The sequence below is a fragment of the Anopheles funestus genome, chromosome 2RL (assembly GCF_943734845.2).
Source record: "Anopheles funestus chromosome 2RL, idAnoFuneDA-416_04, whole genome shotgun sequence".
In the NCBI taxonomy this organism is placed as follows: Eukaryota; Metazoa; Arthropoda; class Insecta; order Diptera; family Culicidae; genus Anopheles; species Anopheles funestus.
Window position 1 is genome coordinate 61824820 of NC_064598.1, and position 25313 is coordinate 61850132.

Consider the following 25313-nt stretch of genomic DNA (forward strand, 5'->3'; position numbering starts at 1 on the left):
GGTCGGGATTGTCTAACATGGGATGTCAAAGAAAAAGTGCGGGTCAACAGTGAACATCGGTTGTCTAACTAAGCTTGGTCGAGTGAAGCGAGATGTCAAGCACGCAACAGGCAACGTATTCGATGAAGGGTTGCTTACGTTCTCTCTCTTGGATGTTACAATATCTGAATGGATCTCCGTCGTATCCGGGGAAACAGGTACACGAGGGCAGATGGTTCACGACCTGGCAGTCAGCATTCTGACCGCAAGTGCCTGGACAAGGATCCTGACATTTATTCCTAACACAAGCCCTGTTGGATGGGCAGTCCGAGTTGAGCACACATTCTGGACGACAGCCTTCGTACGGATTTCCATAGTGATCCTCAATGCATGTACATGATCCGGCACCATTTTGTTCCCTACATTGTGCGTTGGCTCCACATGGGTTGGGTAGGCAAGGTGTCGTTTGATCTTTGGGCGTATCTTGTATGAACGGTACGCACTGAGTGAAAGGATCGCCTGTATATCCAATGGCACAAATGCACATAGGTGTATGACTGACAACCCTACATTCCGCGTTGGCCCCACAAGCACCCGGACATGGATCTTGACACTTTTGTCGTATGCATGCCAAGTTGTTTGAGCAATCAGAGTTGCTGACACATTCCGGGCGGCAGTTGGGTGGAGCACCTATCATGCCCTCTATACATGTACAAGACGGGGAATCGCCGACTGGGCGGCACTGAGCATTTGGTCCACAAGGAGACGGTTGGCAAGGATTGCTTGGGGTCATTTGTACCGGAGGCTCGACTGAAAGTGATCAAGAATGACAGGAGAGAGTGATCGTAAGCGATCAAGAAGCGAAACAAGCGTAGATTCATATGGTTGAGGAACATACTCATTGGCTGACAGCGTACGAATGGATCGCCCGTGTATCTTTCCGGACAGCTGCAAATTGGATTATGATTCACAACCGAGCACCTGGCTCCTACTCCACATGTTCCAGGACAAGGATCCCTACATTTCTGGTTGGTACACGCTTGATTCTGAGGACACTCAGCACTCACAACGCATTCCGGACGACATGTCGGAGGGCTTCCAATGTATCCTGGGACACAGGAGCACACAGCTTGTCCATTGATTTCGCGACACTGGCTATTAGGACCGCAAGGTGATGGACTGCATGGATTGGTCACAGCTGGAGCTTGCTGTGGCCGACACTGCACAAAAGCATTTCCGGCCATTCCATCCGGACATCGGCACATCGGAATGTGATTGATCACTTCGCATAGTGCATCTTGGCCGCAAGTACCCGGACAAGGATCTACACACTTGCTACGAATACAGGCCCTGTCCCGAGCGCAGTCCGAGTTCAAAACGCACTCTGGCCTGCAGCCTCGGTACGGATCGCCTTGGTACTCTGGCAAACATGTGCAAATACCGTTCTGGCATTGCGCATTTGCCCCACAGGGCGAGGGATTGCACGGATCATCATTGACGGGCTCAGGCGCTGTTGGAGGAAGGGGGTTCGTTATGGAGAGATCTGAGAGCCAAAGGAACGCGGGGAAATTCTTACGTGGCGGTGGCATGGGTCGACAGCTTGTGAAAGGATCTCCAGTGTATCCTTCTTCGCACGTACAAATGGGAGTATGGTTGATCACATTACATCTGGCATTGATGCCACACGATCCCGGACAAGGGTCTCGACATTTCTCGTTCATGCATGCCTGATTGCTCGGACATTCCGCATTAATTGTGCATTCGGGGCGACAATTTGGCGGCGATCCAATGTAGTTGATCAAGCATGAACATGAAGGAGAGCCGTTTACATCACGGCACTGTGAGTTTGGACCGCACGGAGACGGAACGCATGGGTTCCTTACAACGATTGGTGTATCTTGCACCGGAGCTGTTGTAGAAAAGAACAACGATACTGTAGGGCTGGAGGTGGAAGAGCCTAAAGCTTGAGTATGAAGAAAGGGGCGCTTACGTGGTATGGGGTAGCATCTCGAGAACGGATCGCCTGTGTATCCAGACTGACAAGAACAAATGGGACTGTGATTATTGACGTTGCACCTAGCATTGGTACCGCATGTTCCAGGGCACGGGTCAACACATTTCTGATTGACGCATGCCTTGTCTAAGGCACATTCCGAGCTCACCACACACTCAGGGCGACATCCCGGAGAAGAGCCGACATAAGTGGGTAGACACGAGCAGACTGCCTGTCCATTAACCTCTCGACATTGGCTGTTGGGACCACAAGGACTCGGTTGACAAGGATTGACATACTCTTGTACCGCTGTAGTAAAGGGGAGACACAACACGACATTGAACACAACTAATCAACACATACAGCGAAAGCAATGCAATGGGAAAGGCAGCGGGAAAGTCATATGTTTCGTATTTCGTATGTTTGGTCGGGATTGTCTAACATGGGATGTCAAAGAAAAAGTGCGGGTCAACAGTGAACATCGGTTGTCTAACTAAGCTTGGTCGAGTGAAGCGAGATGTCAAGCACGCAACAGGCAACGTATTCGATGAAGGGTTGCTTACGTTCTCTCTCTTGGATGTTACAATATCTGAATGGATCTCCGTCGTATCCGGGGAAACAGGTACACGAGGGCAGATGGTTCACGACCTGGCAGTCAGCATTCTGACCGCAAGTGCCTGGACAAGGATCCTGACATTTATTCCTAACACAAGCCCTGTTGGATGGGCAGTCCGAGTTGAGCACACATTCTGGACGACAGCCTTCGTACGGATTTCCATAGTGATCCTCAATGCATGTACATGATCCGGCACCATTTTGTTCCCTACATTGTGCGTTGGCTCCACATGGGTTGGGTAGGCAAGGTGTCGTTTGATCTTTGGGCGTATCTTGTATGAACGGTACGCACTGGGTGAAAGGATCGCCTGTATATCCAATGGCACAAATGCACATAGGTGTATGGCTGACAACCCTACATTCCGCGTTAGTTCCACAGGCGCCCGGACAAGGATCTTGACACTTTTGTCGTATGCATGCCAAATTGTTTGAGCAATCAGAGTTGCTGACACATTCCGGGCGGCAGTTGGGTGGAGCACCTATCATGCCCTCTATACATGTACAAGACGGGGAATCGCCGACTGGGCGGCACTGAGCATTTGGTCCACAAGGAGACGGTTGGCAAGGATTGCTTGGGGTCATTTGTACCGGAGGCTCGACTGAAAGTGATCAAGAATGACAGGAGAGAGTGATCGTAAGCGATCAAGAAGCGAAACAAGCGTAGATTCATATGGTTGAGGAACATACTCATTGGCTGACAGCGTACGAATGGATCGCCCGTGTATCTTTCCGGGCAGCTGCAAATTGGATTATGATTCACAACCGAGCACCTGGCTCCTACTCCACATGTTCCAGGACAAGGATCCCTACATTTCTGGTTGGTACACGCTTGATTCTGAGGACACTCAGCACTCACAACGCATTCCGGACGACATGTCGGAGGGCTTCCAATGTATCCTGGGACACAGGAGCACACAGCTTGTCCATTGATTTCGCGACACTGGCTATTAGGACCGCAAGGTGATGGACTGCATGGATTGGTCACAGCTGGAGCTTGCTGTGGCCGACACTGCACAAAAGCATTTCCGGCCATTCCATCCGGACATCGGCACATCGGAATGTGATTGATCACTTCGCATAGTGCATCTTGGCCGCAAGTACCCGGACAAGGATCTACACACTTGCTACGAATACAGGCCCTGTCCCGAGCGCAGTCCGAGTTCAAAACGCACTCTGGCCTGCAGCCTCGGTACGGATCGCCTTGGTACTCTGGCAAACATGTGCAAATACCGTTCTGGCATTGCGCATTTGCCCCACAGGGCGAGGGATTGCACGGATCATCATTGACGGGCTCAGGCGCTGTTGGAGGAAGGGGGTTCGTTATGGAGAGATCTGAGAGCCAAAGGAACGCGGGGAAATTCTTACGTGGCGGTGGCATGGGTCGACAACTTGTGAAAGGATCTCCAGTGTATCCTTCTTCGCACGTACAAATGGGAGTATGGTTGATCACATTACATCTGGCATTGATGCCACACGATCCCGGACAAGGGTCTCGACATTTCTCGTTCATGCATGCCTGATTGCTCGGACATTCCGCATTAATTGTGCATTCGGGGCGACAATTTGGCGGCGATCCAATGTAGTTGATCAAGCATGAACATGAAGGAGAGCCGTTTACATCACGGCACTGTGAGTTTGGACCGCACGGAGACGGAACGCATGGGTTCCTTACAACGATTGGTGTATCTTGCACCGGAGCTGTTGTAGAAAAGAACAACGATACTGTAGGGCTGGAGGTGGAAGAGCCTAAGGCTTGAGTATGGAGAAAGAGGCGCTTACGTGGTATGGGGTAGCATCTCGAGAACGGATCGCCTGTGTATCCAGACTGACAAGAACAAATGGGACTGTGATTATTGACGTTGCACCTAGCATTGGTACCGCATGTTCCAGGGCACGGGTCAACACATTTCTGATTGACGCATGCCTTGTCTAAGGCACATTCCGAGCTCACCACACACTCAGGGCGACATCCCGGAGGAGAGCCGACATAAGTGGGTAGACACGAGCAGACTGCCTGTCCATTAACCTCTCGACATTGGCTGTTGGGACCACAAGGACTCGGTTGACAAGGATTGACGTACTCTTGTACCGCTGTAGTAAAGGGGAGACACAACACGACATTGAACACAACTAATCAACACATACAGCGAAAGCAATGCAATGGGAAAGGCAGCGGGAAAGTCATATGTTTCGTATTTCGTATGTTTGGTCGGGATTGTCTAACATGGGATGTCAAAGAAAAAGTGCGGGTCAACAGTGAACATCGGTTGTCTAACTAAGCTTGGTCGAGTGAAGCGAGATGTCAAGCACGCAACAGGCAACGTATTCGATGAAGGGTTGCTTACGTTCTCTCTCTTGGATGTTACAATATCTGAATGGATCTCCGTCGTATCCGGGGAAACAGGTACACGAGGGCAGATGGTTCACGACCTGGCAGTCAGCATTCTGACCGCAAGTGCCTGGACAAGGATCCTGACATTTATTCCTAACACAAGCCCTGTTGGATGGGCAGTCCGAGTTGAGCACACATTCTGGACGACAGCCTTCGTACGGATTTCCATAGTGATCCTCAATGCATGTACATGATCCGGCACCATTTTGTTCCCTACATTGTGCGTTGGCTCCACATGGGTTGGGTAGGCAAGGTGTCGTTTGATCTTTGGGCGTATCTTGTATGAACGGTACGCACTGGGTGAAAGGATCGCCTGTATATCCAATGGCACAAATGCACATAGGTGTATGGCTGACAACCCTACATTCCGCGTTGGCCCCACAAGCACCCGGACATGGATCTTGACACTTTTGTCGTATGCATGCCAAGTTGTTTGAGCAATCAGAGTTGCTGACACATTCCGGGCGGCAGTTGGGTGGAGCACCTATCATGCCCTCTATACATGTACAAGACGGGGAATCGCCGACTGGGCGGCACTGAGCATTTGGTCCACAAGGAGACGGTTGGCAAGGATTGCTTGGGGTCATTTGTACCGGAGGCTCGACTGAAAGTGATCAAGAATGACAGGAGAGAGTGATCGTAAGCGATCAAGAAGCGAAACAAGCGTAGATTCATATGGTTGAGGAACATACTCATTGGCTGACAGCGTACGAATGGATCGCCCGTGTATCTTTCCGGGCAGCTGCAAATTGGATTATGATTCACAACCGAGCACCTGGCTCCTACTCCACATGTTCCAGGACAAGGATCCCTACATTTCTGGTTGGTACACGCTTGATTCTGAGGACACTCAGCACTCACAACGCATTCCGGACGACATGTCGGAGGGCTTCCAATGTATCCTGGGACACAGGAGCACACAGCTTGTCCATTGATTTCGCGACACTGGCTATTAGGACCGCAAGGTGATGGACTGCATGGATTGGTCACAGCTGGAGATTGCTGTGGCCGACACTGCACAAAAGCATTTCCGGCCATTCCATCCGGACATCGGCACATCGGAATGTGATTGATCACTTCGCATAGTGCATCTTGGCCGCAAGTACCCGGACAAGGATCTACACACTTGCTACGAATACAGGCCCTGTCCCGAGCGCAGTCCGAGTTCAAAACGCACTCTGGCCTGCAGCCTCGGTACGGATCGCCTTGGTACTCTGGCAAACATGTGCAAATAGCGTTCTGGCATTGCGCATTTGCCCCACAGGGCGAGGGATTGCACGGATCATCATTGACGGGCTCAGGCGCTGTTGGAGGAAGGGGGTTCGTTATGGAGAGATCTGAGAGCCAAAGGAACGCGGGGAAATTCTTACGTGGCGGTGGCATGGGTCGACAGCTTGTGAAAGGATCTCCAGTGTATCCTTCTTCGCACGTACAAATGGGAGTATGGTTGATCACATTACATCTGGCATTGATGCCACACGATCCCGGACAAGGGTCTCGACATTTCTCGTTCATGCATGCCTGATTGCTCGGACATTCCGCATTAATTGTGCATTCGGGGCGACAATTTGGCGGCGATCCAATGTAGTTGATCAAGCATGAACATGAAGGAGAGCCGTTTACATCACGGCACTGTGAGTTTGGACCGCACGGAGACGGAACGCATGGGTTCCTTACAACGATTGGTGTATCTTGCATCGGAGCTGTTGTAGAAAAGAACAACGATACTGTAGGGCTGGAGGTGGAAGAGCCTAAAGCTTGAGTATGAAGAAAGGGGCGCTTACGTGGTATGGGGTAGCATCTCGAGAACGGATCGCCTGTGTATCCAGACTGACAAGAACAAATGGGACTGTGATTATTGACGTTGCACCTAGCATTGGTACCGCATGTTCCAGGGCACGGATCAACACATTTCTGATTGACGCATGCCTTGTCTAAGGCACATTCCGAGCTCACCACACACTCAGGGCGACATCCCGGAGGAGAGCCGACATAAGTGGGTAGACACGAGCAGACCGCCTGTCCATTAACCTCTCGACATTGGCTGTTGGGACCACAAGGACTCGGTTGACAAGGATTGACGTACTCTTGTACCGCTGTAGTAAAGGGGAGACACAACACGACATTGAACACAACTAATCAACACATACAGCGAAAGCAATGCAATGGGAAAGGCAGCGGGAAAGTCATATGTTTCGTATTTCGTATGTTTGGTCGGGATTGTCTAACATGGGATGTCAAAGAAAAAGTGCGGGTCAACAGTGAACATCGGTTGTCTAACTAAGCTTGGTCGAGTGAAGCGAGATGTCAAGCACGCAACAGGCAACGTATTCGATGAAGGGTTGCTTACGTTCTCTCTCTTGGATGTTACAATATCTGAATGGATCTCCGTCGTATCCGGGGAAACAGGTACACGAGGGCAGATGGTTCACGACCTGGCAGTCAGCATTCTGACCGCAAGTGCCTGGACAAGGATCCTGACATTTATTCCTAACACAAGCCCTGTTGGATGGGCAGTCCGAGTTGAGCACACATTCTGGACGACAGCCTTCGTACGGATTTCCATAGTGATCCTCAATGCATGTACATGATCCGGCACCATTTTGTTCCCTACATTGTGCGTTGGCTCCACATGGGTTGGGTAGGCAAGGTGTCGTTTGATCTTTGAGCGTATCTTGAATGAACGGTACGCACTGAGTGAAAGGATCGCCTGTATATCCAATGGCACAAATGCACATAGGTGTATGGCTGACAACCCTACATTCCGCGTTAGTTCCACAGGCGCCCGGACAAGGATCTTGACACTTTTGTCGTATGCATGCCAAATTGTTTGAGCAATCAGAGTTGCTGACACATTCCGGGCGGCAGTTGGGTGGAGCACCTATCATGCCCTCTATACATGTACAAGACGGGGAATCGCCGACTGGGCGGCACTGAGCATTTGGTCCACAAGGAGACGGTTGGCAAGGATTGCTTGGGGTCATTTGTACCGGAGGCTCGACTGAAAGTGATCAAGAATGACAGGAGAGAGTGATCGTAAGCGATCAAGAAGCGAAACAAGCGTAGATTCATATGGTTGAGGAACATACTCATTGGCTGACAGCGTACGAATGGATCGCCCGTGTATCTTTCCGGGCAGCTGCAAATTGGATTATGATTCACAACCGAGCACCTGGCTCCTACTCCACATGTTCCAGGACAAGGATCCCTACATTTCTGGTTGGTACACGCTTGATTCTGAGGACACTCAGCACTCACAACGCATTCCGGACGACATGTCGGAGGGCTTCCAATGTATCCTGGGACACAGGAGCACACAGCTTGTCCATTGATTTCGCGACACTGGCTATTAGGACCGCAAGGTGATGGACTGCATGGATTGGTCACAGCTGGAGCTTGCTGTGGCCGACACTGCACAAAAGCATTTCCGGCCATTCCATCCGGACATCGGCACATCGGAATGTGATTGATCACTTCGCATAGTGCATCTTGGCCGCAAGTACCCGGACAAGGATCTACACACTTGCTACGAATACAGGCCCTGTCCCGAGCGCAGTCCGAGTTCAAAACGCACTCTGGCCTGCAGCCTCGGTACGGATCGCCTTGGTACTCTGGCAAACATGTGCAAATACCGTTCTGGCATTGCGCATTTGCCCCACAGGGCGAGGGATTGCACGGATCATCATTGACGGGCTCAGGCGCTGTTGGAGGAAGGGGGTTCGTTATGGAGAGATCTGAGAGCCAAAGGAACGCGGGGAAATTCTTACGTGGCGGTGGCATGGGTCGACAACTTGTGAAAGGATCTCCAGTGTATCCTTCTTCGCACGTACAAATGGGAGTATGGTTGATCACATTACATCTGGCATTGATGCCACACGATCCCGGACAAGGGTCTCGACATTTCTCGTTCATGCATGCCTGATTGCTCGGACATTCCGCATTAATTGTGCATTCGGGGCGACAATTTGGCGGCGATCCAATGTAGTTGATCAAGCATGAACATGAAGAAGAGCCGTTTACATCACGGCACTGTGAGTTTGGACCGCACGGAGACGGAACGCATGGGTTCCTTACAACGATTGGTGTATCTTGCACCGGAGCTGTTGTAGAAAAGAACAACGATACTGTAGGGCTGGAGGTGGAAGAGCCTAAGGCTTGAGTATGGAGAAAGAGGCGCTTACGTGGTATGGGGTAGCATCTCGAGAACGGATCGCCTGTGTATCCAGACTGACAAGAACAAATGGGACTGTGATTATTGACGTTGCACCTAGCATTGGTACCGCATGTTCCAGGGCACGGGTCAACACATTTCTGATTGACGCATGCCTTGTCTAAGGCACATTCCGAGCTCACCACACACTCAGGGCGACATCCCGGAGGAGAGCCGACATAAGTGGGTAGACACGAGCAGACTGCCTGTCCATTAACCTCTCGACATTGGCTGTTGGGACCACAAGGACTCGGTTGACAAGGATTGACGTACTCTTGTACCGCTGTAGTAAAGGGGAGACACAACACGACATTGAACACAACTAATCAACACATACAGCGAAAGCAATGCAATGGGAAAGGCAGCGGGAAAGTCATATGTTTCGTATTTCGTATGTTTGGTCGGGATTGTCTAACATGGGATGTCAAAGAAAAAGTGCGGGTCAACAGTGAACATCGGTTGTCTAACTAAGCTTGGTCGAGTGAAGCGAGATGTCAAGCACGCAACAGGCAACGTATTCGATGAAGGGTTGCTTACGTTCTCTCTCTTGGATGTTACAATATCTGAATGGATCTCCGTCGTATCCGGGGAAACAGGTACACGAGGGCAGATGGTTCACGACCTGGCAGTCAGCATTCTGACCGCAAGTGCCTGGACAAGGATCCTGACATTTATTCCTAACACAAGCCCTGTTGGATGGGCAGTCCGAGTTGAGCACACATTCTGGACGACAGCCTTCGTACGGATTTCCATAGTGATCCTCAATGCATGTACATGATCCGGCACCATTTTGTTCCCTACATTGTGCGTTGGCTCCACATGGGTTGGGTAGGCAAGGTGTCGTTTGATCTTTGGGCGTATCTTGTATGAACGGTACGCACTGGGTGAAAGGATCGCCTGTATATCCAATGGCACAAATGCACATAGGTGTATGGCTGACAACCCTACATTCCGCGTTGGCCCCACAAGCACCCGGACATGGATCTTGACACTTTTGTCGTATGCATGCCAAGTTGTTTGAGCAATCAGAGTTGCTGACACATTCCGGGCGGCAGTTGGGTGGAGCACCTATCATGCCCTCTATACATGTACAAGACGGGGAATCGCCGACTGGGCGGCACTGAGCATTTGGTCCACAAGGAGACGGTTGGCAAGGATTGCTTGGGGTCATTTGTACCGGAGGCTCGACTGAAAGTGATCAAGAATGACAGGAGAGAGTGATCGTAAGCGATCAAGAAGCGAAACAAGCGTAGATTCATATGGTTGAGGAACATACTCATTGGCTGACAGCGTACGAATGGATCGCCCGTGTATCTTTCCGGGCAGCTGCAAATTGGATTATGATTCACAACCGAGCACCTGGCTCCTACTCCACATGTTCCAGGACAAGGATCCCTACATTTCTGGTTGGTACACGCTTGATTCTGAGGACACTCAGCACTCACAACGCATTCCGGACGACATGTCGGAGGGCTTCCAATGTATCCTGGGACACAGGAGCACACAGCTTGTCCATTGATTTCGCGACACTGGCTATTAGGACCGCAAGGTGATGGACTGCATGGATTGGTCACAGCTGGAGATTGCTGTGGCCGACACTGCACAAAAGCATTTCCGGCCATTCCATCCGGACATCGGCACATCGGAATGTGATTGATCACTTCGCATAGTGCATCTTGGCCGCAAGTACCCGGACAAGGATCTACACACTTGCTACGAATACAGGCCCTGTCCCGAGCGCAGTCCGAGTTCAAAACGCACTCTGGCCTGCAGCCTCGGTACGGATCGCCTTGGTACTCTGGCAAACATGTGCAAATACCGTTCTGGCATTGCGCATTTGCCCCACAGGGCGAGGGATTGCACGGATCATCATTGACGGGCTCAGGCGCTGTTGGAGGAAGGGGGTTCGTTATGGAGAGATCTGAGAGCCAAAGGAACGCGGGGAAATTCTTACGTGGCGGTGGCATGGGTCGACAGCTTGTGAAAGGATCTCCAGTGTATCCTTCTTCGCACGTACAAATGGGAGTATGGTTGATCACATTACATCTGGCATTGATGCCACACGATCCCGGACAAGGGTCTCGACATTTCTCGTTCATGCATGCCTGATTGCTCGGACATTCCGCATTAATTGTGCATTCGGGGCGACAATTTGGCGGCGATCCAATGTAGTTGATCAAGCATGAACATGAAGGAGAGCCGTTTACATCACGGCACTGTGAGTTTGGACCGCACGGAGACGGAACGCATGGGTTCCTTACAACGATTGGTGTATCTTGCACCGGAGCTGTTGTAGAAAAGAACAACGATACTGTAGGGCTGGAGGTGGAAGAGCCTAAAGCTTGAGTATGAAGAAAGGGGCGCTTACGTGGTATGGGGTAGCATCTCGAGAACGGATCGCCTGTGTATCCAGACTGACAAGAACAAATGGGACTGTGATTATTGACGTTGCACCTAGCATTGGTACCGCATGTTCCAGGGCACGGGTCAACACATTTCTGATTGACGCATGCCTTGTCTAAGGCACATTCCGAGCTCACCACACACTCAGGGCGACATCCCGGAGGAGAGCCGACATAAGTGGGTAGACACGAGCAGACTGCCTGTCCATTAACCTCTCGACATTGGCTGTTGGGACCACAAGGACTCGGTTGACAAGGATTGACGTACTCTTGTACCGCTGTAGTAAAGGGGAGACACAACACGACATTGAACACAACTAATCAACACATACAGCGAAAGCAATGCAATGGGAAAGGCAGCGGGAAAGTCATATGTTTCGTATTTCGTATGTTTGGTCGGGATTGTCTAACATGGGATGTCAAAGAAAAAGTGCGGGTCAACAGTGAACATCGGTTGTCTAACTAAGCTTGGTCGAGTGAAGCGAGATGTCAAGCACGCAACAGGCAACGTATTCGATGAAGGGTTGCTTACGTTCTCTCTCTTGGATGTTACAATATCTGAATGGATCTCCGTCGTATCCGGGGAAACAGGTACACGAGGGCAGATGGTTTACGACCTGGCAGTCAGCATTCTGACCGCAAGTGCCTGGACAAGGATCCTGACATTTATTCCTAACACAAGCCCTGTTGGATGGACAGTCCGAGTTGAGCACACATTCTGGACGACAGCCTTCGTACGGATTTCCAAAGTGATCCTCAATGCATGTACATGATCCGGCACCATTTTGTTCCCTACATTGTGCGTTGGCTCCACATGGGTTGGGTAGGCAAGGTGTCGTTTGATCTTTGGGCGTATCTTGTATGAACGGTACGCACTGAGTGAAAGGATCGCCTGTATATCCAATGGCACAAATGCACATAGGTGTATGGCTGACAACCCTACATTCCGCGTTAGTTCCACAGGCGCCCGGACAAGGATCTTGACACTTTTGTCGTATGCATGCCAAATTGTTTGAGCAATCAGAGTTGCTGACACATTCCGGGCGGCAGTTGGGTGGAGCACCTATCATGCCCTCTATACATGTACAAGACGGGGAATCGCCGACTGGGCGGCACTGAGCATTTGGTCCACAAGGAGACGGTTGGCAAGGATTGCTTGGGGTCATTTGTACCGGAGGCTCGACTGAAAGTGATCAAGAATGACAGGAGAGAGTGATCGTAAGCGATCAAGAAGCGAAACAAGCGTAGATTCATATGGTTGAGGAACATACTCATTGGCTGACAGCGTACGAATGGATCGCCCGTGTATCTTTCCGGGCAGCTGCAAATTGGATTATGATTCACAACCGAGCACCTGGCTCCTACTCCACATGTTCCAGGACAAGGATCCCTACATTTCTGGTTGGTACACGCTTGATTCTGAGGACACTCAGCACTCACAACGCATTCCGGACGACATGTCGGAGGGCTTCCAATGTATCCTGGGACACAGGAGCACACAGCTTGTCCATTGACTTCGCGACACTGGCTATTAGGACCGCAAGGTGATGGACTGCATGGATTGGTCACAGCTGGAGCTTGCTGTGGCCGACACTGCACAAAAGCATTTCCGGCCATTCCATCCGGACATCGGCACATCGGAATGTGATTGATCACTTCGCATAGTGCATCTTGGCCGCAAGTACCCGGACAAGGATCTACACACTTGCTACGAATACAGGCCCTGTCCCGAGCGCAGTCCGAGTTCAAAACGCACTCTGGCCTGCAGCCTCGGTACGGATCGCCTTGGTACTCTGGCAAACATGTGCAAATACCGTTCTGGCATTGCGCATTTGCCCCACAGGGCGAGGGATTGCACGGATCATCATTGACGGGCTCAGGCGCTGTTGGAGGAAGGGGGTTCGTTATGGAGAGATCTGAGAGCCAAAGGAACGCGGGGAAATTCTTACGTGGCGGTGGCATGGGTCGACAGCTTGTGAAAGGATCTCCAGTGTATCCTTCTTCGCACGTACAAATGGGAGTATGGTTGATCACATTACATCTGGCATTGATGCCACACGATCCCGGACAAGGGTCTCGACATTTCTCGTTCATGCATGCCTGATTGCTCGGACATTCCGCATTAATTGTGCATTCGGGGCGACAATTTGGCGGCGATCCAATGTAGTTGATCAAGCATGAACATGAAGGAGAGCCGTTTACATCACGGCACTGTGAGTTTGGACCGCACGGAGACGGAACGCATGGGTTCCTTACAACGATTGGTGTATCTTGCACCGGAGCTGTTGTAGAAAAGAACAACGATACTGTAGGGCTGGAGGTGGAAGAGCCTAAAGCTTGAGTATGAAGAAAGGGGCGCTTACGTGGTATGGGGTAGCATCTCGAGAACGGATCGCCTGTGTATCCAGACTGACAAGAACAAATGGGACTGTGATTATTGACGTTGCACCTAGCATTGGTACCGCATGTTCCAGGGCACGGGTCAACACATTTCTGATTGACGCATGCCTTGTCTAAGGCACATTCCGAGCTCACCACACACTCAGGGCGACATCCCGGAGGAGAGCCGACATAAGTGGGTAGACACGAGCAGACTGCCTGTCCATTAACCTCTCGACATTGGCTGTTGGGACCACAAGGACTCGGTTGACAAGGATTGACGTACTCTTGTACCGCTGTAGTAAAGGGGAGACACAACACGACATTGAACACAACTAATCAACACATACAGCGAAAGCGATGCAATGGGAAAGGGAGCGGGAAAGTCATATGTTTCGTATTTCGTATGTTTGGTCAGGATTGTCTAACATGGGATGTCAAAGAAAAGGTGCAGGTCAACAGTGAACATCGGTTGTCTAACTAAGCTTGGTCGAGTGAAGCGAGATGTCAAGCACGCAACAGGCAACGTATTCGATGAAGGGTTGCTTACGTTCTCTCTCTTGGATGTTACAATATCTGAATGGATCTCCGTCGTATCCGGGGAAACAGGTACACGAGGGCAGATGGTTTACGACCTGGCAGTCAGCATTCTGACCGCAAGTGCCTGGACAAGGATCCTGACATTTATTCCTAACACAAGCCCTGTTGGATGGACAGTCCGAGTTGAGCACACATTCTGGACGACAGCCTTCGTACGGATTTCCAAAGTGATCCTCAATGCATGTACATGATCCGGCACCATTTTGTTCCCTACATTGTGCGTTGGCTCCACATGGGTTGGGTAGGCAAGGTGTCGTTTGATCTTTGGGCGTATCTTGTATGAACGGTACGCACTGAGTGAAAGGATCGCCTGTATATCCAATGGCACAAATGCACATAGGTGTATGGCTGACAACCCTACATTCCGCGTTAGTTCCACAGGCGCCCGGACAAGGATCTTGACACTTTTGTCGTATGCATGCCAAATTGTTTGAGCAATCAGAGTTGCTGACACATTCCGGGCGGCAGTTGGGTGGAGCACCTATCATGCCCTCTATACATGTACAAGACGGGGAATCGCCGACTGGGCGGCACTGAGCATTTGGTCCACAAGGAGACGGTTGACAAGGATTGCTTGGGGTCATTTGTACCGGAGGCTCGACTGAAAGTGATCAAGAATGACAGGAGAGAGTGATCGTAAGCGATCAAGAAGCGAAACAAGCGTAGATTCATATGGTTGAGGAACATACTCATTGGCTGACAGCGTACGAATGGATCGCCCGTGTATCTTTCCGGGCAGCTGCAAATTGGATTATGATTCACAACCGAGCACCTGGCTCCTACTCCACATGTTCCAGGACAAGGATCCCTACATTTCTGGTTGGTACACGCTTGATTCTGAGGACACTCAGCACTCACAACGCATTCCGGACGACATGTCGGAGGGCTTCCAATGTATCCTGGGACACAGGAGCACACAGCTTGTCCATTGACTTCGCGACACTGGCTATTAGGACCGCAAGGTGATGGACTGCATGGATTGGTCACAGCTGGAGCTTGCTGTGGCCGACACTGCACAAAAGCATTTCCGGCCATTCCATCCGGACATCGGCACATCGGAATGTGATTGATCACTTCGCATAGTGCATCTTGGCCGCAAGTACCCGGACAAGGATCTACACACTTGCTACGAATACAGGCCCTGTCCCGAGCGCAGTCCGAGTTCAAAACGCACTCTGGCCTGCAGCCTCGGTACGGATCGCCTTGGTACTCTGGCAAACATGTGCAAATACCGTTCTGGCATTGCGCATTTGCCCCACAGGGCGAGGGATTGCACGGATCATCATTGACGGGCTCAGGCGCTGTTGGAGGAAGGGGGTTCGTTATGGAGAGATCTGAGAGCCAAAGGAACGCGGGGAAATTCTTACGTGGCGGTGGCATGGGTCGACAGCTTGTGAAAGGATCTCCAGTGTATCCTTCTTCGCACGTACAAATGGGAGTATGGTTGATCACATTACATCTGGCATTGATGCCACACGATCCCGGACAAGGGTCTCGACATTTCTCGTTCATGCATGCCTGATTGCTCGGACATTCCGCATTAATTGTGCATTCGGGGCGACAATTTGGCGGCGATCCAATGTAGTTGATCAAGCATGAACATGAAGGAGAGCCGTTTACATCACGGCACTGTGAGTTTGGACCGCACGGAGACGGAACGCATGGGTTCCTTACAACGATTGGTGTATCTTGCACCGGAGCTGTTGTAGAAAAGAACAACGATACTGTAGGGCTGGAGGTGGAAGAGCCTAAAGCTTGAGTATGAAGAAAGGGGCGCTTACGTGGTATGGGGTAGCATCTCGAGAACGGATCGCCTGTGTATCCAGACTGACAAGAACAAATGGGACTGTGATTATTGACGTTGCACCTAGCATTGGTACCGCATGTTCCAGGGCACGGGTCAACACATTTCTGATTGACGCATGCCTTGTCTAAGGCACATTCCGAGCTCACCACACACTCAGGGCGACATCCCGGAGGAGAGCCGACATAAGTGGGTAGACACGAGCAGACTGCCTGTCCATTAACCTCTCGACATTGGCTGTTGGGACCACAAGGACTCGGTTGACAAGGATTGACGTACTCTTGTACCGCTGTAGTAAAGGGGAGACACAACACGACATTGAACACAACTAATCAACACATACAGCGAAAGCGATGCAATGGGAAAGGGAGCGGGAAAGTCATATGTTTCGTATTTCGTATGTTTGGTCAGGATTGTCTAACATGGGATGTCAAAGAAAAGGTGCGGGTCAACAGTGAACATCGGTTGTCTAACTAAGCTTGGTCGAGTGAAGCGAGATGTCAAGCACGCAACAGGCAACGTATTCGATGAAGGGTTGCTTACGTTCTCTCTCTTGGATGTTACAATATCTGAATGGATCTCCGTCGTATCCGGGGAAACAGGTACACGAGGGCAGATGGTTTACGACCTGGCAGTCAGCATTCTGACCGCAAGTGCCTGGACAAGGATCCTGACATTTATTCCTAACACAAGCCCTGTTGGATGGACAGTCCGAGTTGAGCACACATTCTGGACGACAGCCTTCGTACGGATTTCCAAAGTGATCCTCAATGCATGTACATGATCCGGCACCATTTTGTTCCCTACATTGTGCGTTGGCTCCACATGGGTTGGGTAGGCAAGGTGTCGTTTGATCTTTGGGCGTATCTTGTATGAACGGTACGCACTGAGTGAAAGGATCGCCTGTATATCCAATGGCACAAATGCACATAGGTGTATGGCTGACAACCCTACATTCCGCGTTAGTTCCACAGGCGCCCGGACAAGGATCTTGACACTTTTGTCGTATGCATGCCAAATTGTTTGAGCAATCAGAGTTGCTGACACATTCCGGGCGGCAGTTGGGTGGAGCACCTATCATGCCCTCTATACATGTACAAGACGGGGAATCGCCGACTGGGCGGCACTGAGCATTTGGTCCACAAGGAGACGGTTGGCAAGGATTGCTTGGGGTCATTTGTACCGGAGGCTCGACTGAAAGTGATCAAGAATGACAGGAGAGAGTGATCGTAAGCGATCAAGAAGCGAAACAAGCGTAGATTCATATGGTTGAGGAACATACTCATTGGCTGACAGCGTACGAATGGATCGCCCGTGTATCTTTCCGGGCAGCTGCAAATTGGATTATGATTCACAACCGAGCACCTGGCTCCTACTCCACATGTTCCAGGACAAGGATCCCTACATTTCTGGTTGGTACACGCTTGATTCTGAGGACACTCAGCACTCACAACGCATTCCGGACGACATGTCGGAGGGCTTCCAATGTATCCTGGGACACAGGAGCACACAGCTTGTCCATTGACTTCGCGACACTGGCTATTAGGACCGCAAGGTGATGGACTGCATGGATTGGTCACAGCTGGAGCTTGCTGTGGCCGACACTGCACAAAAGCATTTCCGGCCATTCCATCCGGACATCGGCACATCGGAATGTGATTGATCACTTCGCATAGTGCATCTTGGCCGCAAGTACCCGGACAAGGATCTACACACTTGCTACGAATACAGGCCCTGTCCCGAGCGCAGTCCGAGTTCAAAACGCACTCTGGCCTGCAGCCTCGGTACGGATCGCCTTGGTACTCTGGCAAACATGTGCAAATACCGTTCTGGCATTGCGCATTTGCCCCACAGGGCGAGGGATTGCACGGATCATCATTGACGGGCTCAGGCGCTGTTGGAGGAAGGGGGTTCGTTATGGAGAGATCTGAGAGCCAAAGGAACGCGGGGAAATTCTTACGTGGCGGTGGCATGGGTCGACAGCTTGTGAAAGGATCTCCAGTGTATCCTTCTTCGCACGTACAAATGGGAGTATGGTTGATCACATTACATCTGGCATTGATGCCACACGATCCCGGACAAGGGTCTCGACATTTCTCGTTCATGCATGCCTGATTGCTCGGACATTCCGCATTAATTGTGCATTCGGGGCGACAATTTGGCGGCGATCCAATGTAGTTGATCAAGCATGAACATGAAGGAGAGCCGTTTACATCACGGCACTGTGAGTTTGGACCGCACGGAGACGGAACGCATGGGTTCCTTACAACGATTGGTGTATCTTGCACCGGAGCTGTTGTAGAAAAGAACAACGATACTGTAGGGCTGGAGGTGGAAGAGCCTAAAGCTTGAGTATGAAGAAAGGGGCGCTTACGTGGTATGGGGTAGCATCTCGAGAACGGATCGCCTGTGTATCCAGACTGACAAGAACAAATGGGACTGTGATTATTGACGTTGCACCTAGCATTGGTACCGCATGTTCCAGGGCACGGGTCAACACATTTCTGATTGACGCATGCCTTGTCTAAGGCACATTCCGAGCTCACCACACACTCAGGGCGACATCCCGGAGGAGAGCCGACATAAGTGGGTAGACACGAGCAGACTGCCTGTCCATTAACCTCTCGACATTGGCTGTTGGGACCACAAGGACTCGGTTGACAAGGATTGACGTACTCTTGTACCGCTGTAGTAAAGGGGAGACACAACACGACATTGAACACAACTAATCAACACATACAGCGAAAGCGATGCAATGGGAAAGGGAGCGGGAAAGTCATATGTTTCGTATTTCGTATGTTTGGTCAGGATTGTCTAACATGGGATGTCAAAGAAAAGGTGCGGGTCAACAGTGAACATCGGTTGTCTAACTAAGCTTGGTCGAGTGAAGCGAGATGTCAAGCACGCAACAGGCAACGTATTCGATGAAGGGTTGCTTACGTTCTCTCTCTTGGATGTTACAATATCTGAATGGATCTCCGTCGTATCCGGGGAAACAGGTACACGAGGGCAGATGGTTTACGACCTGGCAGTCAGCATTCTGACCGCAAGTGCCTGGACAAGGATCCTGACATTTATTCCTAACACAAGCCCTGTTGGATGGACAGTCCGAGTTGAGCACACATTCTGGACGACAGCCTTCGTACGGATTTCCAAAGTGATCCTCAATGCATGTACATGATCCGGCACCATTTTGTTCCCTACATTGTGCGTTGGCTCCACATGGGTTGGGTAGGCAAGGTGTCGTTTGATCTTTGGGCGTATCTTGTATGAACGGTACGCACTGAGTGAAAGGATCGCCTGTATATCCAATGGCACAAATGCACATAGGTGTATGGCTGACAACCCTACATTCCGCGTTAGTTCCACAGGCGCCCGGACAAGGATCTTGACACTTTTGTCGTATGCATGCCAAATTGTTTGAGCAATCAGAGTTGCTGACACATTCCGGGCGGCAGTTGGGTGGAGCACCTATCATGCCCTCTATACATGTACAAGACGGGGAATCGCCGACTGGGCGGCACTGAGCATTTGGTCCACAAGGAGACGGTTGGCAAGGATTGCTTGGGGTCATTTGTACCGGAGGCTCGACTGAAAGTGATCAAGAATGACAGGAGAGAGTGATCGTAAGCGATCAAGAAGCGAAACAAGCGTAGATTCATATGGTTGAGGAACATACTCATTGGCTGACAGCGTACGAATGGATCGCCCGTGTATCTTTCCGGGCAGCTGCAAATTGGATTATGATTCACAACCGAGCACCTGGCTCCTACTCCACATGTTCCAGGACAAGGATCCCTACATTTCTGGTTGGTACACGCTTGATTCTGAGGACACTCAGCACTCACAACGCATTCCGGACGACATGTCGGAGGGCTTCCAATGTATCCTGGGACACAGGAGCACACAGCTTGTCCATTGACTTCGCGACACTGGCTATTAGGACCGCAAGGTGATGGACTGCATGGATTGGTCACAGCTGGAGCTTGCTGTGGCCGACACTGCACAAAAGCATTTCCGGCCATTCCATCCGGACATCGGCACATCGGAATGTGATTGATCACTTCGCATAGTGCATCTTGGCCGCAAGTACCCGGACAAGGATCTACACACTTGCTACGAATACAGGCCCTGTCCCGAGCGCAGTCCGAGTTCAAAACGCACTCTGGCCTGCAGCCTCGGTACGGATCGCCTTGGTACTCTGGCAAACATGTGCAAATACCGTTCTGGCATTGCGCATTTGCCCCACAGGGCGAGGGATTGCACGGATCATCATTGACGGGCTCAGGCGCTGTTGGAGGAAGGGGGTTCGTTATGGAGAGATCTGAGAGCCAAAGGAACGCGGGGAAATTCTTACGTGGCGGTGGCATGGGTCGACAGCTTGTGAAAGGATCTCCAGTGTATCCTTCTTCGCACGTACAAATGGGAGTATGGTTGATCACATTACATCTGGCATTGATGCCACACGATCCCGGACAAGGGTCTCGACATTTCTCGTTCATGCATGCCTGATTGCTCGGACATTCCGCATTAATTGTGCATTCGGGGCGACAATTTGGCGGCGATCCAATGTAGTTGATCAAGCATGAACATGAAGGAGAGCCGTTTACATCACGGCACTGTGAGTTTGGACCGCACGGAGACGGAACGCATGGGTTCCTTACAACGATTGGTGTATCTTGCACCGGAGCTGTTGTAGAAAAGAACAACGATACTGTAGGGCTGGAGGTGGAAGAGCCTAAAGCTTGAGTATGAAGAAAGGGGCGCTTACGTGGTATGGGGTAGCATCTCGAGAACGGATCGCCTGTGTATCCAGACTGACAAGAACAAATGGGACTGTGATTATTGACGTTGCACCTAGCATTGGTACCGCATGTTCCAGGGCACGGGTCAACACATTTCTGATTGACGCATGCCTTGTCTAAGGCACATTCCGAGCTCACCACACACTCAGGGCGACATCCCGGAGGAGAGCCGACATAAGTGGGTAGACACGAGCAGACTGCCTGTCCATTAACCTCTCGACATTGGCTGTTGGGACCACAAGGACTCGGTTGACAAGGATTGACGTACTCTTGTACCGCTGTAGTAAAGGGGAGACACAACACGACATTGAACACAACTAATCAACACATACAGCGAAAGCGATGCAATGGGAAAGGGAGTGGGAAAGTCATATGTTTGGTCAGGATTGTCTAACATGGGATGTCAAAGAAAAAGTGCGGGTCAACAGTGAACATCGGTTGTCTAACTAAGTTTGGTCGAGTGAAGCGAGATGTCAAGCACGCAACAGGCAAAGTATTCGATGAAGGGTTGCTTACGTTCTCTCTCTTGGATGTTACAATATCTGAATGGATCTCCGACGTATCCGGGGAAACAGGTACACGAGGGCAGATGGTTTACGACCTGGCAGTCAGCATTCTGACCGCAAGTGCCTGGACAAGGATCCTGACATTTATTCCTAACACAAGCCCTATTCGATGGGCAGTCCGAGTTGAGCACACATTCTGGACGACAGCCTTCGTACGGATTTCCAAAGTGATCCTCAATACACGTACATGATCCGGCACCATTTTGTTCCCTACATAGAGCGTTGGCTCCACATGGGCTAGGATTGCAAGGATTTATAACGGGTTCATCTTCTGCAAATTTAGAAACCGAACAACGCCGCTTATAATTTTTGTGTAACTACTGCAATATTAAGCTAGCGGTAGCACAATGTTTTCAAGCCCTTTGTGTGAAGCGGTGTTTGTTGCCTTAACCTGTGGCAAATGACTATTGAAAGCGTGTGTTTTCCTTTGCATAGCGTTTTGTGTGACTTAATGGTTTATGTAATGTGTTTTGTTGCAAGCAGCGTGCGATGGTAAAGTTGGAGAATTCAGAAACTTACCTTTACGAATTCTCTTTAAACAAGCTAAAGCCCTTTACAAAAACTGCCTTGCAGTTCTTATTGTCAAAACAATATTTATAATTCAATGACAATTTTGTAGAAAATATTGCTTTTTCATGATATGATCATGATCATGATTTAGAAATTGTTCGAAAATTATCAATAAATTATCGTTCCAAAATTTGCGATGTGATAAATTGTTTTGACAAAACTCAACCCTATAGCTATACAAAATTCATATTAAAAATCTGCATGAATTTTGTAGAACGTTCATATTGCATAGCATGCATACATCTAAAAGCATATGGCAATATTCAGCATCATAGCAAGAGAATGCAGAATACATAGAATATTTCTTGTGGTACTTACCGATAATGGCTTGACATCCAGTAAATGGGTCTCCAGTAAATCCAGCATCACAACTGCAGCTCGGCGTATGACGCGAAACGGAGCATTTCGCGTTTAGTCCGCATGATCCCGGACATGGATCTGTACACTTTTGCCTGATGCAAGCTTGATGATCAGCACATTCTGTACTTAAAATACATTCTGGTCTGCAACTTGGCGGTGCTCCTATATAACCAGGTAAACATGAACATGCTTCTCTGTCTCCAACAACTTTACATTCGGCATTTGGTCCACATGGTGACGGCGTGCATAACGCTCTTGGAGCCTCTGTTGTAGAGATAGTAACGATTTCTTTATAGCAACGAGTAAACGGATCGCCCGTAAAACCAGGTGTACAGCTACATATTGGATTGTGATTGATGATATTGCAGTTAGCATTTTGGCCACATGAACCAGGACACGGATCTATACACCTGAAGTTCACACAGGCTCGGCTCGCCTCACAGTCACTATTTTGTTGGCATTCTGGCCGACAATTTGGTGGACTACCAACCATATCCGGTTGACATTTGCAGACAGCTACACCGTTTTGGATACGACAAATGCTATTCGGACCACATGTGAATTTGTCGCATACAGGTGGAGCTGGCGTTATTGGATCTGCCATTCGCAAGTTGCACTGAACGAACGGATCTCCTACCATGTTTTCTGGGCATATACACGTTGGAACATGATTATGTATTTCACATAAAGCTTGGGCACCACAAACACCTGGACAGGGATCAACACACTTATATTGAACACATGCCAGCTTATCTGAGCAGTCAGAATTCACGTCACATTCTCGTCGACATCCCGAAAATACATCATACGGATTTCCTTCATAACCAGCCAAACAGTAACATGCTCCAGCATTATTACGCTCTCGACATTCAGCATTCGGTCCACAAGGTGAAGGGGTACAAGGCGTTAGACGTTCGGTGGTAGCTGTGATCAAGAACAAAAAAAAATTTAATGAGTTGTGAACACGCTTAAACGAACGGCGAGAGATGCTAACATCCAATGTTCAGCTACTTACGCGGTAAAATGCGGCTACATTGTTCAAGAGGATTTCCCTCGAAACCTACATCACACGTACAGACTGGTTTATGATTGATGACTCTGCAAACTGCGTTCAGACCACATCCAGCCGCACAAGGATCAATACATCTTTCGTTTTGACATGCCAAATTGCTTGGACATTCAGCGTCTCTTGTGCACTCAGGTCGACAATTTGGAGGTCTTCCGATATAGTTCGGTGCACATGAACAAGCAGGCTGACTACCCACGGTTCGGCAATTCGCATTAGGTCCACATGGTGAAGGCACACAAGGATTCACATGAGCGATATCCTTCTGTTCCTCTTTCTTGGCACACTGTATGAACGGATCGCCGGTGAATCCAGGAGGACAACTGCATATTGGATTATGATTAACAACTTGACAACGTGCATCTGTACCACAAGTTCCTGGGCACGGATCAACACATTTCTTATTAACACACGCCCGATCTTGGCTGCACTCCGAGCTGACGACGCATTCCGGACGACACATCGGTGGCGTACCGATGTATCCTGCTAGACAAGAGCATACAGGATGTCCATTGATTTCTCTACACTGACTGTTTGGTCCACAAGGGGACGGTTGGCAGCCGGGTAGCTTTGGTCGCTCCGTTACAATCTCAGCCAGCGTACAGACACTGGCCGGATCACCGGTATATCCCTCTAAGCAGTAGCACACTGGGCTGTGGTTTTGGACCACACATTCAGCGTTAAGTCCACACACTCCCGGGCATGGGTCTAGACATTTATTATTCATGCAAGCCTTCGATTTTTCGCAATCGGTATTCTGTACGCATTCCGGACGACATCCTGTATAAGGATCACCAAAATATTCTGGCATACAGGTACATGATCCAGCTCCATTTCTTTCCTTACATATCGCATTAGCTCCGCACGGTGATGGATTGCATGGATTTACTGGTTCTTCGTCTCGTACTAATTAAGGAAAATTTATAATAGGTAAAAGGTGTTAATAGTTTTAACGCATGTTGCATTATAAATACAATGTGTTTTGCTAACAGACAAACGCAAAAAATTCAAAAGGTAGTTTAGCGGAACAAAAAGATACTCCTGCATAAAAATTAATTGTAACGAAATGTTTTAGTCATTTCTTAATACTATGATGCTTACTATTGGGTATTATTTCTGTACAGACAGAGAAGGGATCTCCGGTAAATCCTGTTTCGCACTCGCAGATCGGATTGTGCTTCACAACTGTACATCGTGCGTTAATACCACAAGACCCCACACATGGATTAGTACAACGTTCATTTACACATGCCAACGTAGCGGGGCACTCGGCATTGAGCATGCACTCTGGACGGCAGTTTGGTGCTCGGCCGATATAATTCGGTAAACAAGAACATGCAGGCGTCGTCCCAATGGCTCGGCAGACAGAATTAGGTCCACAAGGTGATGGGACGCATGGATCTATTGGATCTTGTACGACCGGAGCTTCTGTGTAGGGAGGCGCGCAACAGTAGAACGATTAACGTAGAGCAAGAAAGCGAAAAAGCATGAGAAAAAGATAGCGAAGAGCAAAAAAGCGATGTGAAATCAGAACATGTAAGAAGGAAAAGAAAAGAAAAAGTTGTATGATGT

The 25313-nt window shown here is 49.8% G+C and overlaps 1 protein-coding gene across 1 annotated transcript in view; it reads right to left on the reverse strand.

Moving 5' to 3' along the window:
- Nucleotides 1-25313, reverse strand: part of LOC125762678 (uncharacterized) — a 146052-nt gene that overhangs the window by 16666 nt on the left and 104073 nt on the right. Inside the window, exons 35-70 of the mRNA XM_049425058.1 lie at nt 24843-25169; nt 23691-24647; nt 22634-23599; nt 21696-22016; nt 21146-21457; nt 20054-21064; nt 19292-19965; nt 18749-19049; nt 17657-18667; nt 16918-17568; nt 16352-16663; nt 15260-16270; nt 14521-15171; nt 13955-14266; nt 12863-13873; nt 12124-12774; nt 11558-11869; nt 11144-11476; nt 10466-11077; nt 9727-10377; nt 9161-9472; nt 8747-9079; nt 8069-8680; nt 7330-7980; nt 6764-7075; nt 6350-6682; nt 5672-6283; nt 4933-5583; nt 4367-4678; nt 3953-4285; nt 3275-3886; nt 2536-3186; nt 1970-2281; nt 1556-1888; nt 878-1489; nt 139-789 (exon numbers count right to left, since the gene is read on the reverse strand). Of these exons, the coding sequence (XP_049281015.1) occupies nt 139-789; nt 878-1489; nt 1556-1888; nt 1970-2281; nt 2536-3186; nt 3275-3886; nt 3953-4285; nt 4367-4678; nt 4933-5583; nt 5672-6283; nt 6350-6682; nt 6764-7075; nt 7330-7980; nt 8069-8680; nt 8747-9079; nt 9161-9472; nt 9727-10377; nt 10466-11077; nt 11144-11476; nt 11558-11869; nt 12124-12774; nt 12863-13873; nt 13955-14266; nt 14521-15171; nt 15260-16270; nt 16352-16663; nt 16918-17568; nt 17657-18667; nt 18749-19049; nt 19292-19965; nt 20054-21064; nt 21146-21457; nt 21696-22016; nt 22634-23599; nt 23691-24647; nt 24843-25169 (20019 nt within the window). The remainder of the gene's footprint in view (nt 1-138; nt 790-877; nt 1490-1555; nt 1889-1969; nt 2282-2535; nt 3187-3274; nt 3887-3952; nt 4286-4366; nt 4679-4932; nt 5584-5671; nt 6284-6349; nt 6683-6763; nt 7076-7329; nt 7981-8068; nt 8681-8746; nt 9080-9160; nt 9473-9726; nt 10378-10465; nt 11078-11143; nt 11477-11557; nt 11870-12123; nt 12775-12862; nt 13874-13954; nt 14267-14520; nt 15172-15259; nt 16271-16351; nt 16664-16917; nt 17569-17656; nt 18668-18748; nt 19050-19291; nt 19966-20053; nt 21065-21145; nt 21458-21695; nt 22017-22633; nt 23600-23690; nt 24648-24842; nt 25170-25313) is intronic.